General features: G+C 47.9%; 1 protein-coding gene across 3 annotated transcripts in view; it reads right to left on the bottom strand.

Annotated features, from left to right (window-relative positions):
* LOC141047414 (uncharacterized) overlaps window positions 1-16,746 on the bottom strand; it is a 97,858-nt gene that overhangs the window by 17,175 nt on the left and 63,937 nt on the right. For 2 of the 3 annotated variants that reach the window (XM_073542494.1, XM_073542493.1), the window contains exons 11-14: window positions 6,025-6,111; window positions 5,158-5,223; window positions 4,845-4,886; window positions 4,513-4,569 (exon numbers count right to left, since the gene is read on the bottom strand). In XM_073542494.1, the coding sequence (XP_073398595.1) occupies window positions 4,521-4,569; window positions 4,845-4,886; window positions 5,158-5,223; window positions 6,025-6,111 (244 nt within the window). In that variant the 3' untranslated portion in view covers window positions 4,513-4,520. The remainder of the gene's footprint in view (window positions 1-4,512; window positions 4,570-4,844; window positions 4,887-5,157; window positions 5,224-6,024; window positions 6,112-16,746) is intronic. The other variant, XM_073542496.1, reaches the window with a different exon arrangement.

Here is a 16,746-nt window from a genome sequence, read left to right on the forward strand (position 1 = left end):
GGCTAATGTGTCAATTCTCAAGAAGGCGTTGAGTTTTGCCCTGACCTATCCGGATGCAGATGTCATCTGCATGGGGGACTTTAATCTGGTCATGAATAATCGTCTTGATAAATTGAGGTTGGGTGATGGAATACAGGGAGGGCCGGGAGGGCTCCCCCCGTCGGCTATATTCCTACTGTCACAGTTCATGGAGGGTAGCGGATGGTTGGATCTATGGAGAACACGCCACCCCGAGACAAGGGAGTATACTTGTCATTCATCCACTAAACGCTCCTTATCACGCATAGATTATATCTTTGGATCCAGCGGTCTGGCAATATGGGTAGATAGTATTGAACATGGCAGTAGGGGGATTTCAGATCATAGTCCGGTCATTCTTAAGCTTAAATATGGATCACTAAATAATAGGATAATATGGAAATTGAACCCTTTTTGGCTGAAGTTGGTGGAATCGCCCGATAGAACGATTGATCAGTCGCGCTGTTTCATCTTGTCCCACCCTGAACCCCGGAATATTAACGTATTTTGGGATGCTCTTAAGGCATATCTGAGGGGTTGCTTATCCTCTACGATCTCTTACATCAAGCGGGTGACATCGAGGGAGGATGATGAGATGGAGCGGCGTTTGAAAAATGCGGAGGCCACTTACATGGGGCAGCACGGCGGCAACCATGGGGCAACGTGGGCAGCACGGTGGCTCAGTGGTTAGCACTGCAGCCTTGCAGCACTGGGGTCCTGGGTTCGAATCCCACCAAGGACAACATCTGCAAGGAGTTTGTATGTTCTCCCCGTGTTTGCGTGGGTTTCCTCCGGGTACTCCGGTTTCCTCCCACATTCCAAAGACATACTGATAGGTAATTTAGATTGTGAGCCCCATCGGGGACAGTGATGAAAATGTGTGTAAAGCGCTGCGGAATATGTTAGCGCTATATAAAAATAAAGATTATTATTATATTATTATTACATATCTGACCAAACTAGTGGCAACAGAGTGGGGTGGTTGACTGCTCAAAGGTTATATGCCCAACACATAGATACTAAATCCAAGCGTAAACTATTTTTTGCCCGTCAATCCTATTTTGAGCTGGGAAACCAGGCAAGTAAATTTTTGGCTTACTTGGTGCGTCAACATAATACAACTAATACAATATTACAGATTCACAACTCAGACAGCACTTTGGTATCCTCATTTGAAGAAATAATTAACTGTTTCCATGATTATTATAGATCATTGTACAACTCTAAAAATGACGTTGATAGCCAGGGATGTTTAGACTACCTGTCGGATATAGCATTTCCCACATTAAGTCCTTCCCAATGGGCCTTTATGGACACTGAATTTACCTTGGAGGAGATAGAGAATGCCATGAAGGACATGGCCTCTGGGAAGGTCCCGGGGCCGGATGGGTTTCCCATCGAATTGTACAGGAAATACCTGGAGATATTAGCTCCACTTTTATTGATGGTGTTTCGGGGGATTTGGGAGGGGGGACCTATGCCAGAATCCTTTTATGGGGCTAATGTAATAGTGCTTAAAAAGGAGGGGAAGAACCCTTTAGATTGTGGATCTGATCACCCCATATCACTAGTGAATGTGGACTATACGATTTTTATGAAAATTTTGGCCACCAGGCTGAACTCAATCATACTGGAACTTATACACCCTGACCAAACCGGCTTTGCCTGGTAAGAGCACTTCCATCAATATTAGACGAGTCCAGTCAGTGGTCCAATATAGCTCTGTGGTGCCAGACAATAAGTGGGCATTGGCATCGTTGGATGCGGTCAAGGCTTTTGATTCTCTCGAGTGGCCCTTCCTCCATGCATGTTTACAGAAATATGGATTTGGTGACAGGTTTCTAAAATGGATTAATATATTATATATGAAGCCTAAAGTCCGTGTCATTGTAAACAGCTCCATATCTGAGTCCTTTTCACTACACAGGGGTACCCGTCAGGGGTGTCCCCTTTCCCCAGCCCTTTTTGCTCTTGCAATCGAGGCATTGGCAATTCACATAAGATCCTCCCCTAATATTGTGGGCATAGAAATAGCGGATCAAATAGACACCATAGGCTTATATGCTGAGGACATGGTGATATTCATGGATAGAGCAGAGGAAACACTGACAAGAGTGATATCCACTATAAATAAATTCAGTAAATTTTCCGGCTTGTATATAAATTGGGGGAAATCTGCCCTGATGCCTCTCTCCCATGCCATGACTCGAGACTCTCTCCTCATTGCCCATTGTACCCAGTTTTAAATATCTGGGTGTTCATATCTCTCAGAGCAGCACGCTTGATTTGCAGCTTAACATACACCCATTACTAGAGATGGTTAAAGCTAAATCAACAATTTGGAGTAAACTTCCGTTGTCTGTAGCCGGACGCATTAATTTAATTAAAATGATATTACTCCCTAAACTCAGCTATTCTCTTCAACACAGTGCTGTGGTGGTGCCTAGGTCCTTTTTTGTGAATTTGAACTCCCAAGTTACGTCTTTTATATGGGGGAAAACCAGACCCAAACTCAAGCTATCTACTCTGCAAAGACCAAAAAAGGGGGGGGCAGTGTTACCGGACTTTTTTCTGTATTACCTGGTTGGACAGGCCAGAGCTATAAGTAAGTGGATGCCCGGTGATTGTCTCCCTATCTCTGAGAATCACCTGCTCCATGCTGCACGTGCCAATTGCCCACAGGACTTTCTGGAATTGGGAAAAAATAAATGTCCCCCATTTGTTACCCCTGCTTGTCTGGCGCGATCGGTGTGGAGACAGATTAAAAGGGTGATTGGATTTGGAGACATTATAGCAGAAATGCCCTTATCGAATAATGGTTATTTTCTGGAATTGCTTGAACATCCATCCGCCGAATTCTGGACTCGCCACAATGTTTCCACGATAGGTGATTTGCATAACCATGGAACCCTGTTGTCTTTTGAACAATTACAGGCTAAAAGCGGTGTCCCGAGATCCCAATTTTTCCGTTATTTGCAATTAAGGTCAGTCTTTCAGTCACACATGAGGTGTGTGGGTATAGACAACAGTATTTAATCTCTTCCGTTGATAGGAATCCTTAAATCGCAAGGTCCCCAGGGTCTCGTCTCCTCTCTGTATACATACATGCTGTCAGTAGGGGCAGAATCCACCATTAATAACAGAATGATACAACTATACATTATAAACCAATCATATCTGACTCTGACTCGACTCTAAGATGGGCCGATTCCAGTCATCGGAATGTTTAAGATTGCATTCATTAGATGCAGACTTTATTCACATGATCTGGCAGTATCCTATTATTGCATAATATTGGAAGGAGGTGACATCATTATTAACTTCCCTGGTACAAGTTCCTGTTCCCCTTGAGCCACTGGTTTGTTTGTTCGGGGTATGGGATGACAAGACATGGGGTCACTATGTTGGGATCTTTTTACGTGAGACACTATTTATGGCACGAAAGGTACTGGCACTGCGGTGCATGGGAGGCTCAGGTCCCTCCCTTAGGATCTGGATTGATTTGGTGAACTCGATTATTCCATATGAACGTATATTGTACCGAAACAGAGGATGCCCGGGTAAATTTGAGAAGATGTGGGAGAGGTGGAACTCCTCTTATCTTACCCTGTAGAGTGGAGGCGTTGCATGATAAATAGCTGATTGTATGGAACCAGGCTGCGAACTAGTTGTTTTGTAGTTATAGTTATGGTTTAGAAGTTAGATAGGTATGTATGTTGTATACCCTGTCTATGGTTTAATAAACGAAGTTAAAAAAAAAAATGAAATATATTGGTGACATGTTCAATACTTATTTCACCTTCTGTATATTACATTTATATTTATCCATGGACTATCCAACCTCTGATGTGACGCAAACCCAGCTGCAAAGCCAGTCGTTCTTTAATAACACTCTGGCTAATAAAGCAGGAAAATTGCCTGCGTAGATAAAAAGCCAGACTTTATTGGCGCCTGCTATGGTTAGAATTTGAACGGTGGCATCTCTCTGAACAAGTCATGCAGTGTGTGACATCAGAACATGTGAACAGAGTCTCCCATCCACATGATGTGTTTCACGGAAAGGAGTCTGATCACATGACCACAACAGATGCTGCTCTAGATACAGCTGGGAATGCAGCCTGTCCTCCTGCCCCGCACATGCGCACCACCGGTAGTGTGGAGCTGTATCGTCCAGAAGGGAAAGCTAGGGTCAAAGATGGGAGGATGAAACAGGAGAAATATTATAGCAGCTGTCTGGACTCCTAGATGAGGAGCTCAAGCAATGAAGTTAGATCATACCAGATACTGAATATCTCTGATGTCATCCTCCTACCTTCCCTCTCGTACACCCCCTACCCGCCCTTCATCAGCGTATTATAGCGTGTATTTGACTAAACCTCATTTGTCACCACCAGAATGTTTATATGATAATTATTTGAAACTTAAGATGATACTGAATGGATTTTGTAAATCTTAAAATCGTTCAATAAAAAATTATTTAAAAAAAATCCTTACTTTTTTCTTTACTTTGCCGTTTTGATGTTGAAGCAGCAAAAAAATGTTCTGAGGGGCCTAAGAGGAAGCCAAAAAATGGGTAATCAGTGTTTATACTAGAGAAGAAAGTACGGGAGGGTTAGGGAGTTTAGAAGTCAGGAACTGAAGAGGGAAATGCTTTTCTCTCACTATGGGACATATAGATAGACATCTACATATTGTTTTCTTCCATAAAAAATATACAACATAGTATAGAGCTATAAAGGGAAGACACAACGTATCTCTACTCCTGATACTATTAGCCTCAGTGTCACAACACGTCACATACAATAATGGGGGAAGCTTTTCCTTACTTTGATGGACGGCGCACTTTCTCCTCACCATCGCTTCTGCAGCTGGAGAAATAGAAGAAATAATAAATACCAATAGTAAATACCAATAGTAATCAGGAACAAATCCTGGTCCCATACGGACAATAACCATAATGTGTGACACGTCTGATATATGTCACTACATGATCTAGGTAGGTGTCACTTTCACATGCACTTGTGCGGGGACAGATCTTCTGTCTGTGTAACTAGCAGGATGGACCATTATATATATCTAGTAGACAGCAATTAAGACATGAGGGCGCGTCCATTTGTGGGAAGAGATTAAAGTACCTACATGGATGTGACTTTGCTCCTGCTCGTTTTTCGGAAGCATTTAGGGATCCACCATTTATGATTGTGTCTTAAAAAAATCCAAACAAACAAATTGAGATACAGACAGTTCACAATATAATTCTGAGGAGATATACAGCGATATTGTCCTGTGTACTGTCCGGTGCTTATGTCACTGTATAATGTCAGCGTTCAGAAGTCCGAGGTTCCATTAGAGTAAATGCCGCCATGTTTGCTCTTATTTACTACCGCATTGGCGCTGTGTTGGCCCATGCTGAGATACGTAGGAAATATCAGAAAATATCATCTATATAGATTGTCTCCTAAGTGACTTAAATTGAACTTGTCAGTAGGATCAACCCTCCTAGGCCATCTATAAGGGCATGTAGGTCATAGGAAGATGAATAAAATTATACCTCGATATCTGCAATTTGATGTCTTATTCCAGAGGAATCCACATTTTTTTAATATTTAAATTAGTTATTAAAATCTATGGGATGGACAGAGATCTCCTGGAGAATCTGCCTCCAGTACTTATTTTAAATAAAAAGGGGCGTTACCAGTGTGAGACATGTAGATCAGGACAGCAGGCGGTCAGTCGTTACATGGCTCACACTGGCAATGGTCCCCTGTTCTCAGTGCCCCATGGTCACATTGGAGCAGCAACACTGGCGAGACAAAACCAGGGGCTATAACCCTGGTGTAGGGGACCCCCAAGTCCATAAGCCCCCCATAAGTCTCTGCTAGCCAGGTATATGCATATGTCCTTTCCTCCTCAGTCTCTACCCAGTGATAGCAAGATATTCATTAGTTACTAATATATATCTACAATCATATGCAGCCTATAATATGTCACTGACTCTCTACTTACAGTCTGACGTTCTCTGCGCTGTACTCTTCCTCTCTTATTCCTTCCATTTTCTCATCACCGATCACCTCTCCTTCCTCTTCATCACTACTGGACACATAACAGACTATAAGCAGTAACTCTCATAAATGACTATTCTTCTAATCGCTCTTTTATAGGGCATTTCAGAGTTGGTTCATACAATACAATCATGGTGGGTTTTCTATAGTGGTTTTTTTTTTTCAAAACTAGCAGATGTAAGATGTTTCTGACAAATTCAGAATGTTACAGGACAGCGCACAGTACTGCACAGCTCCAGCAGATGGCGCTTTTAAGCCTAAGAACATTGTGTGTTGTGCAGTAAATAGCGACACAGGTCTGCGCAATAATGACATCACGCTGGTCTGTGTCCGCAGGCAGTAGGAGTTAGGGCAGAAAACAAAGCACTACAGCAGCCTCTCTTTCTCTGACTAAAGAGGGCTGCACACGTACAAGCCTATGTCAGTCATCGTGGGCTTCAGGTGATTAAATGGGGACATTCAGGCATGGAATAGAAATAAATGGCATAACTAAAGGGGCTATAAATGCCAAACTGGCAGACAAATCATCGCCTCCGTAGGGCCCACTTCCCATTTATTATTGCCTTTTTATTGCTCTTCTGTGCCTTTTGGATAAAGGTTTTTTTTTTATTGTGTAGCCCATATACCCAGCCAGGTTTTGGATCCCTGCTGAGGGGCATACTTGGAGATGTGCAGTATTTAAAGGGTCAATTGGTAACTCCTGGCCTATAGTGAAGAACAGGCAGATAAAGCATGCGAAAGATGAAAAAAGAAGCCCTGAGAACCGGATGGCAGGCAGTGGGGCGGCCGGATAAGTGAGCGGTGAGGCGACTATTACTATTAGGGTTATTTGTTACCATTTGCCAGCCCTTTACAGTTCACTATAACAGTGGCCAGGCATTTTATTTTTGTGATCCTTGCTAATCAAATCACAAAAGTGTTCCAAAGTAGAACTGTGTATTTTGGGAAATTTGACTAACTCCATCCTCTGTGGATCAAACCGCTCATCTCTAGGGACACAATGTAGAGTTGGAAGAAAAGATGCTCCGGAATGAATAATTTATGAGATACAAAAGTATTTACTAAAACTTGTCAGGAATGGCGACCGATGCTTTTTATTGGAAACCTGTGTAAATGTAAGGGGGTGAAGCACCGAAGGAGCCGAGGGGGAGTTGCCTTCCTAGCTCCGTGCCCGGAACCATCGAGTAGGACATTAGGTTCCCTGGGGGATGCTTTAGTGGACTGCGTGAGCAACAGGAAGAGGGCAGGACGGAGAGCAGGAGAATTGGGCGCGCTTTCAGCAGAGCAGCGCAGGGATAGGAGCACAGAGGATGCTGACAGAGGAGAGGACAGGAGACAGGCGCAGCGACTGAACACTGAGGGACCGCAGACACAGGCGGTGAGCGCTAAGTACGAGAAGCCTGTCACTGCACCGCCTGGAGGGCTGGTCGCTCCCCTCCTGTTAGAGACTTTGTCACACCGACAGACTGCGCGCCTTAAGACGGTCCCCTGCAGTGAGACCCTGCTTTATCCTGAGACGCTTCCCTGTGACCGAGGAACATACTGTAACGTGACACTGACCTGCCAAGAGAGACTGTCCCAGGCAGAGCCGCTGCCGCAGTAGAGGGAAGAACCTTGCATACAGGGGGATACTGCCATCCGCTTACCCCTTGAGCTCTCACGTTAACCCCCCATACGCCAGTTGGACTATACCTGGGACCCCAGAGACAGACAACATCAAGCACCCCTGGTGCCTGGGTGCCTACGTGGGAGAAGAGTGATCTCTACAAGCAAGATCTCCAGGAACTGATAAGTTTCATCCTCCTAAGAGAATAACTTTCTGTTGTTTTGCACTTCTGTTATTTCATCAGTCTCTGATATCTCCTGTTACAGCATTTTCTCTGTTATATTATATGTTCACCAGGTATTCTCCCTGTAAATAAACCTCTCATTTTACTGTTGGTCTGCCTGCTCCGTGGTGACATATATTCCTCCTGCATGTTATTACATTTGGCGTAGTTGGCAGGATGTCACACGAAGACACGGACAGAGCGGACCAAGCAGTCAGGGAAGGGCCCAAGACTAGCATCTCCTTGGGGGCCATGTTGAATAACCTGCTGAGGTTTACGGGGCATAATGTGATGTTATGTTACTGGACAGTGAGAATTCAGGGGTTACTGCGGATGCACCCCTTGGCACCAGCCCTAGAGGCAGAAATAGCCTTGATGGCCCTAGAAGGGGAGGCACGGGACTCTGTCATGCATAGACCCGCCCTAGAAAGAAATATACTGCAGAAAGCGTTACGTATCTTAGAGGAGACACATGGGGACCCCACTGATGTAGGGGAACTACGGATGCGACTGTTCCATCGGGTGCAGAGAGGGGGAGACCGTGACCCAGTTTATGAACGCCCTACAAGAGCTTCACACTGCTATCAAAAGAAAGGACGAGGTAGGTGTAGGGGCAGTAGATGTGGTGCTCAGAGACCAGATGGTGACAGGGTTACGTGATGGAATGGTGAAGCAGGCTATGCGAGAGCGCCTGCGGGTGAAGCCAGGCATGACCTTTTCTGAAGTAGGTAGCGAGGCGCGTATGCAGGACGTGACAGGCTCGGTGGGAAAGGTGCGGAGCGGGGAGGCAGCTAGCATTGAAGACAAAGTCCCCCGATGGGTGGAAGACCTGAGGATGGAGAGCAGTCAGTTCCGAGAGGAAATGGCGACTTTCAGGAGGGCCCAGGCAGAGGGGCCCGAATCACGGATGCGGGGAAGAAGAGCTGTTCCCCGAAGAGAAGCTACAGCTACCCCGAGAAGACGCCCTCTCACATGCTATACTTGTGGAGAGCCCGGTCATATTGCCCGGTGGTGTCCCCAGCGGAGCCAACCATCCCCGCAGCACCCGTTAGGGGGCTCCGAGTGCGAGGGACACCGCCCGAAGCGGGAAGAACAGAGGAGGAGTGAAAACAGTCCCACTAACCTTGTTTCCATGTGCCCCTTCATCTGGGCCGAAATCAATGGGAGAGCTGTGCGATGCCTGGTAGATACTGGGTCACAAGTGACAACCATGACCGAAAAATTTTTTCGTAGGCACTTCACAGAGGCGCTGCGACCTGAGTGGGGCCCAGTCATTAGACTTACGGCGGCCAATCACCTACCCATCCCGGTCGCAGGGGTGGTGTGGCTGAACATAGAAGTCTGTGGAAAATATGTGGGAAGAAAAGGAGTAGTATTGGTAGATGGAGAAGCCGCTCGGGACCATACTGTGACCCTGGGCATGAACATGCTTAAAGACCTCGGAAGCTTACTACTCAACGAGACCCCAGATCAATTCTTACGACAGTGGAGTGATCAGACCCCACAGAAGGTCTTTCAACAACTGATCCGGGCAGCACGGGTCCGGGAAATCTGCAGCAGTGGAAAGGAACTAGGCAAAGTCTTCATCCCTGCTTCTGTGAATTGAGTGCTACTCCCTGGACAGACCGTGCTTCCCCTGCCAGTGCGAGCAGGAGTCCCACTAGAAGGAGCGGAGGTGCAGGTGGAGCCTAGCCCAGCCGACCAATTGCCGTCAGGGGTACTAGTCGCACGGACCCTCGCCACTGTGCGAAACGGCACCGTCCTCGTGCGGTGTGCGAACTTGGGGGAGACTGATGTGACCCTGGCTCCCAGAGCAGAATTAATTGGCCCACATTCTAGGCGTACCAGACGAGCTGGTGACCTCCGAAACAGTGCAGTTGACCGCCAAAGCGGAGGACCCATGGTTGGTGACGGTGAAAGCGGAGGTTGCCCCAGATCCCTGGGTGTTACAAGAAGGCCGCCGGATACTAGAACAGATGCTGGCAGAACTCTCAGAAATGCCCTCTCACCAAATTCCCCAGGTGGAGGCCTTGCTGGGGAAGTACCAGGAGGTGTTCGCAAAGGGTGGCAATGATTTTGGATGCACGACGGCCATTACCCATGAGATACCCACTGGGGAGGCGGCACCGATACGGGAGAGATATCGCCAGATACCCCCACAAATGTATCAGGAGGTTAAGGGAATGCTGTCACAGATGCTGAAGAAGGGATTAATCCATGAGAGCCAGAGCCCATGGGCTGTCCCCATCGTCTTGGAGCGGAAAAAAGATGGAACGCTACGTTTCTGTGTGGATTACCGCTGGCTCAACGCTTGCTCAGTGCGAGATTCATATCCACTGCCACAGATAGAGGAGTCCCTGTCAGCACTGGGAAAGGCCCGATATTTTTCCAAACTAGACCTGGCCTGCGGGTACTGGCAAGTACCCATGTCTGAACAAGACCGAGCCAAGACGGCCTTCATTCTCCCGATGGTACTATTTGAGTTCGACCGCATGCCCTTTGAGCTGGCCAACGCCCCAGGAACATTTCAGCGTCTCATGGAACGGTGTCTGGGGGACCTGAACTTCGAAGCCACCCTGATTTACCTGGATGATATAATCATCTTTGCTCCCACCGTTGAAGAACATCTCCGGAGACTGGAGCAAGTTCTGAGTCGGCTACAAAAATTTGGTTTGAAGGTGAAACCCCAGAAATGCCACCTCTTCCGCACACAAATTGACTATCTGGGGCATGTGGTCTCCGCCAAGGGAGTGAAGCCCTCGCAGGAGAAGATCGCTGTGGTGCAAGAGTGGCCGACCCCAAAAACCGTGAAGGATGTACGAGCGTTCCTAGGACTCACATGATACTTCTGGCCCTTTGTAAAGGATTTCACCCGTATCGCAAACCCCCTCCGCGAATTGCTGAAAGGAGTACTCTCATGTGCGAAGAACAGGAATGTACATTGGGTAGAACAACAGGAGAAGGCATTCCAAGCCCTGAAGAAGGCCCTGACTGAGGCCCCAGTGTTGGCCTATGCTGATTTCACCCAGCCGTTCGCCTTGCACACTGATGGACGTCTACTAGGACTCGGGGCAGTACTCTCACAGATGCAGGACGGGAAGGAGTGTGTCATCGCGTACGCCAGTCGCTCCTTACATGATTCCGAAAGAAATCCGGAAAATTACAGCTCGTTCAAGCTGGAGCTGTTGGCGCTGGTGTGGGCGATGACTGAAAAGTTTGCAGAGTATCTGGCCGGTTCGGAAGTACACGTGCGTACGGATAACAATCCGTTGGCCCACCTCGAAACAACCAAGCTTGGGGCCTTAGAACAACGTTGGGTGGCACGAATGGCAAAATTCTGGTACAGGATCTCCTACAGAAGAGGAGTGGAAAATACTCATGCGGATGCCCTTTCGCGAGTAAACTACCGCCCGCCAGCACCCAGCCGGGATGAAGAGTTGGAGGCTATAGAGGTTCCAGAATTTGGAGGGGCTGCCAGGACGGTGGCAGCGACGCGGGAGACAGCTCAGGGGAGTACAACCGAGAATTTGTTGGAACAACCCCGTGATGAGTGGGTCCGGATGCAGCAAGAAGATCGAGAGATAGCCCAGCTGAGGCGGTGGCTCGTAGCTGAACAGATGCCCGGCCAGAGTGAGCGAGCAGCCATGCCCCCTGAGATGTTGAAAATGGTGCGCCAGTGGGAACGGCTACAGTTACGGGATGGAATCTTGTACAGGAAAGTGTACCTACAATCTGAACTGGGCTTCGTTTGGCAAAGGATCATCCCCTCGTCCCTGGTTGAACGGGTGGCTAAGGAAGCACACGAGAAGGGGGCACACTTCGGGGCGGAAAAAACATTTCAGTGGCTGCAACGGTTGTTCTATTACCCCCACATGAGGACCGTCGTGGTGAAAGTATTCAGCAGTGCCGAAATTGTGAACTAGTTAAGCCACCGGAACAGCAAGCCCCTACAGAAACGGTGAGGTTCTCTGCACCCATGGAGCTACTGGCCATAGACTACTTGACAATTGGCCCAGCACACCAGGGCTATGAACATTGCCTGGTGATGATCGATCACTATTCCAAATTTGCTGTTGTCACACCCACTCGGGACCAGACTGCCGAATCTGCGGCCCATGCTATCTGTAAACACTTCATTCAAGTATACGGGTGTCCCAAGCGAATCCATTCGGATCAAGGGGCCTGCTTTCTGGGGAAGGTTATGGAAGAGTTGCATCACTTGTACAAAATCGATAAGTCTCGGACCACCCCTTACCATCCACAGGGGAATGGAGCTTGTGAGATTCAACCGCACCCTGATCCAAATGCTGAGGACACTTGAAGAAGATCAGAAAGCACGCTGGACTGAGTCCGTCCCCAAATTGGTGTGGGCATACAATAACCGTCTACACAGTACCACAGGGTTCACACCCTATTCACTGTTCTTCGGCTAACCCGGGAAGGGACTGACTGAATTGGCGTTAGAGCCCGAGGAGGACTACCCACGGATGGTGGTGTACTCCTGGGTTCGAGAACATCGTCGCCGGCTACGGACCATTCAACGGTTGGTGCAGAACCGGCTCCGAGGGTTGGAACACCAGCAGGTCCCTTCCCAGAAGGGGACAGCCCTACGACCAGGGGATCGAGTCTTAGGGAGAAGCGCCTTAACAGCAAATTGGAGTTTAGGTGGGAGAAGAGCCCGTATAGGGTGAAGCGACGGCTCGGTAGGCGAGAACCCGTCTGCGAAGTTCAGCCTGAAGCAGGTGAAGAACTCCCCACTCGTACATTACATCGGAATATGCTGCATTCCTGTTTGTCTCAAGATCTTCCAGTGGTGCCATCTGTCCCGACGCCCCCGGTGGCTGAACCCGTGTTTGTTCCTGAGGACGAAGAAGACGGAGACTCTCTACTCCTTCAGGGAGACTCGGAAACTGGGCTGGTGCCTGAAACGACGGAAGTAACTGAGGAAGCTCCAACTTCCACTTTTTCAGTGGCTGATTCCACAACCTCCACTGATCTGAGACGTTCTGAGCGATCAACAGCAGGTGTGCCTCCAAAACACTACAATCAGGACGAATTCATCTGGCAGCAAATTGTACGAGGTCTGGACGATTGTCAGCAAAAACTCCAAAAACTCTCGCCCGTGGAATGGCGAGCTCACGGAATGTAAGAGGGTGAAGCACCGAAGGAGCCGAGGGGGAGTTGCCTTCCTAGCTTCGTGCCCGGAACCATAGAGCAGGGCATTAGGTTCCCCGGGGGATGCTTTAGTGGACTACGCGAGCACCAGGAACAGGAGCAGGGCAGGACGGAGAGCGGGAGAATTGGCCGCGCTTTCAGCACAGCAGCGCAGGGACGGGAGCAGAGAGGATGCTGACAGAGGAGAGGACAGGAGACAGACGCAGCAACTGAACACTGAGGGACCGCAGACACAGGCGGTGAGCACTGTGTACGAGAAGCCTTTCACTGCACCGCCTGGAGAGCTGGTCTCTCCCCTCCTGTTAGAGACTTTGTCACACCGACAGACTGCGCACCTTAAGACGTTCCCCTGCAGGGAGACGCTGCTTTATCCTGAGATGCTTCCCGGTGACCGAGGAACATACTGTAACGTGACATTGACCTGCCAAGAGAGACTGTCCCAGGCAGAGCCCCTGACCCTGGTGAGGGAACGCCGCCCCTGCACCAGATATTCTCCCTGTAAATAAACCTCCCAGTTTACTGTTGGTCTGCCTGCTCCGTGGTGACATATATTCCTCCCGCACGTTATTACATAGACGCTTGTCTGCCGATACAAATGTATTTATTTTGCTTATATAGCGCCATTATATTGCCCAGCACTTTACAGACATCATCATCGCTGTCCCCATTGGGGCTCATAATCTAAATTCCCTATCAGTATGTGTTTGGAATGTGGGAGGAAACCAGAGAACAGAGAGGAAACCCATCCATCCCCAAAAACAATGCATCTTGAATAGTAAATTATTATTGCTCCCTATATGACCATCTGTTCATTATCCACTTTCTCACTTATTGACATTCATTGACCCTTTTACAAGGGCTGAGCTACAGCTGTGTCAGCCATAGGGACTGCACAGGATCGGGGACACCAAGTTATCCTGAGAGGTGGGGGAGAGAGACATGTTCAGGAGAGAGCTACACTAGTCTCTCTCCCCTGCTCCACACTGATCAGTGCAGGACGCTGAAGGGGACCTGCAAAGGCCCCAATTACCTCTAGGACCCTCCATGATGTCACATGCCTGTTAGGAGTCTCATAGAGTGGAGGGATAGAAATGGGTAACAGCTCTATAGACAGTACTGAACTACACATATATAAAGGATCTGACCTCTCTTGTCTTTTGTTTTTGGCTCCTCCGTCAATTATCATTATGTATATGCAGCCATGTTTTATACCAAGTGACTCAAAGCGCCATAACTATCTATAATATAATGCTAGGAGCGTCACTCTGTCCGAAGCCTTTATAGACTGCGCAAGCGTAGATCGCGATATGCATAAGCACTGAACGCATACCGCGATCTCCGGCACAACAACTTAACGATCCAGTATTACCACGGGGTCTCGCCGTGATGTCAGGAGAGGGCGGGTTGTGGCGCCGGAATCGGCGCCTGCACGGTCCGCGGTTTCCTGCAGTGTGTCTTCAAGAAAATGGCGCCGGAAAGAGCGGACTGCGCATGCGCCAATTCCGGCGCCCCAGTCCTGCCCTCTCCTGATATCACGGCGAGAACCCGCGGCAATACGAGTGTCTTCAAGAAAATGGTGCCGGATAGCGCGGTCTGCGCAGGCGCTGATTCCGGTGCCACAGTGTCCCCGTGTCCCCATGCTTCCTCTGCTGACATCACTGATTTATTTAAATATGTATCTGACGCCCACAATTCGCCCCCATTTTAAAAACACAAGATTTCTGTACCACACAGTGGTGTCTGCTAATAAAGCAAATAACTGACTGGTCTCTATGAGGTCAGTGATTGTTTCGTGATGTTGGTCTACTAGGCATTGCTCCCACCTAGCCAGAATCCTACTCCACACTGATGAGGGGCAACACCCCGAAACAGCTGTCTGTGGATGGATACCTGGCCTTGGTATTTCCCTTGTCATATCTGTAAACTTGTAAAGAGCTGGATATTGACTTAAAGGGCCACTTAATATGGTGGTAATGGTGGTTTCCGAAAGGAGCCACTCCTTGGCTGGGTCCTTCCCTGGAGGAAAATCTGGCTAGTCTCGTGTTTGAGACTCTTAAATGAGGCTCCATGTACTTTATTTGCATATTCGCATTTCCCAGGGAGCATTGCACCTAGGATTTCACTGAGTGCCTTCGCCGGATGCCGCAGTGTTTTCTTTGACTGGTCTCCATGAGGTCAGTGATTGTTTCGAGACACAGTGGTGTCTGTCTTAAAAAAAAAAAATTTTGTACTATATACGCATATATAGTACACACTTCGCCGTCATTTGAAAAACACAAGATTTTTGCGCCACACAGAGCCTCAGGTCTTTGTCCTAAAACAAAAAATTTGGACTATATATAGACATATATAGTACACATATATCAATAAGTATATAGCTATACAGGATATATATATATATATATATATATATATAGATAAGTCAGCATCGCAGTCCAGCACAGTTTTAACCTATATACAATGCCAGCAGATCACTCAGCGGAGCAATTCAGTGACTTTCTACAGAATATATATAACATACGTCAGCAGAGCAAGACAGCCACTTTCTACTGAATATATACACTCACTGGCCACTTTATTAGGTACACCATGCTAGTAAGGGGTTGGACCCCCTTTTGCCTTCAGAACTGCCTCAATTCTTCGTGGCAGAGATTCAACAAGGTGCTGGAAGCATTCCTCAGAGATTTTGGACCATATTGACATGATGGCATCACACAGTTGGCGCAGATTTGTCGGCTGCACATCCCTGATGCGAATCTCCCGTTCCACCACATCCCAAAGATGCTCTATTGGATTGAGATCTGGTGACTGAGGAGGCCATTTGAGTACAGTAAACTCATTGTCATGTTCAAGAAACCAATCTGAGATGATTTGAGCTTTATGACATGGCGCATTATCCTGCTGAAAGTAGCCATCAGATGTTGGGTACATTGTGGTCATAAAGGGATGGACATGGTCAGCAACAATACTCAGGTAGGCTGTGGCGTTGCAACGATGCTCAATTGGTACCAAGGGGCCCAAAGAGTGCCCAGAAAAAATTCCCCACACCATGACACCACCACCACCAGCCTGAACCGTTGATACAAGGCAGGATGGATCCATGCTTTCATGTTGTTTACGCCAAATTCTGACCCTACCATCCGAATGTCGCAGCAGAAATCGAGACTCATCAGACCAGGCAACGTTTTTCCAATCTTCTACTGTCCAATTTCGATGAGCTTGTGCAAATTGTAGCCTCAGTTTCCTGTTCTTAGCTGAGAGGAGTGGTACCCAGTGTGGTCTTCTGCTGCTGTAGCCCATCTGCCTAAAAAGTTCGACGCACTGTGTGTTCAGAGATGCTCTTCTGCCTACCTTGGTTGTAACGGGTGGCAATTTGAGTCACTGTTGCCTTTCTATCAGCTCGAACCAGTCTGCCCATTCTCCTCTGACCTCTGGCATCAACATGGCATTTCCGGCCACAGAACTGCCGCTCACTGGATTTTTTTTCTTTTTCGGACCATTCTCTGTAAACCCTAGAGATGGTTGTGCGTGAAAATCCCAGTAGATCAGCAGTTTATGAAATTCTCAGACCAGCCCTTCTGGCACCAACAATCATGCCACGTTCAAAGGCACTCAAATCACCTTTCTTCCCCATACTGATGCTCGGTTTGAACTGCAGGAGA

This window comes from Dendrobates tinctorius, unplaced genomic scaffold (assembly GCF_039654945.1).
Source record: "Dendrobates tinctorius isolate UK_male_01 unplaced genomic scaffold, ASM3965494v1 ptg000127l, whole genome shotgun sequence".
NCBI lineage: Eukaryota > Metazoa > Chordata > Amphibia > Anura > Dendrobatidae > Dendrobates > Dendrobates tinctorius.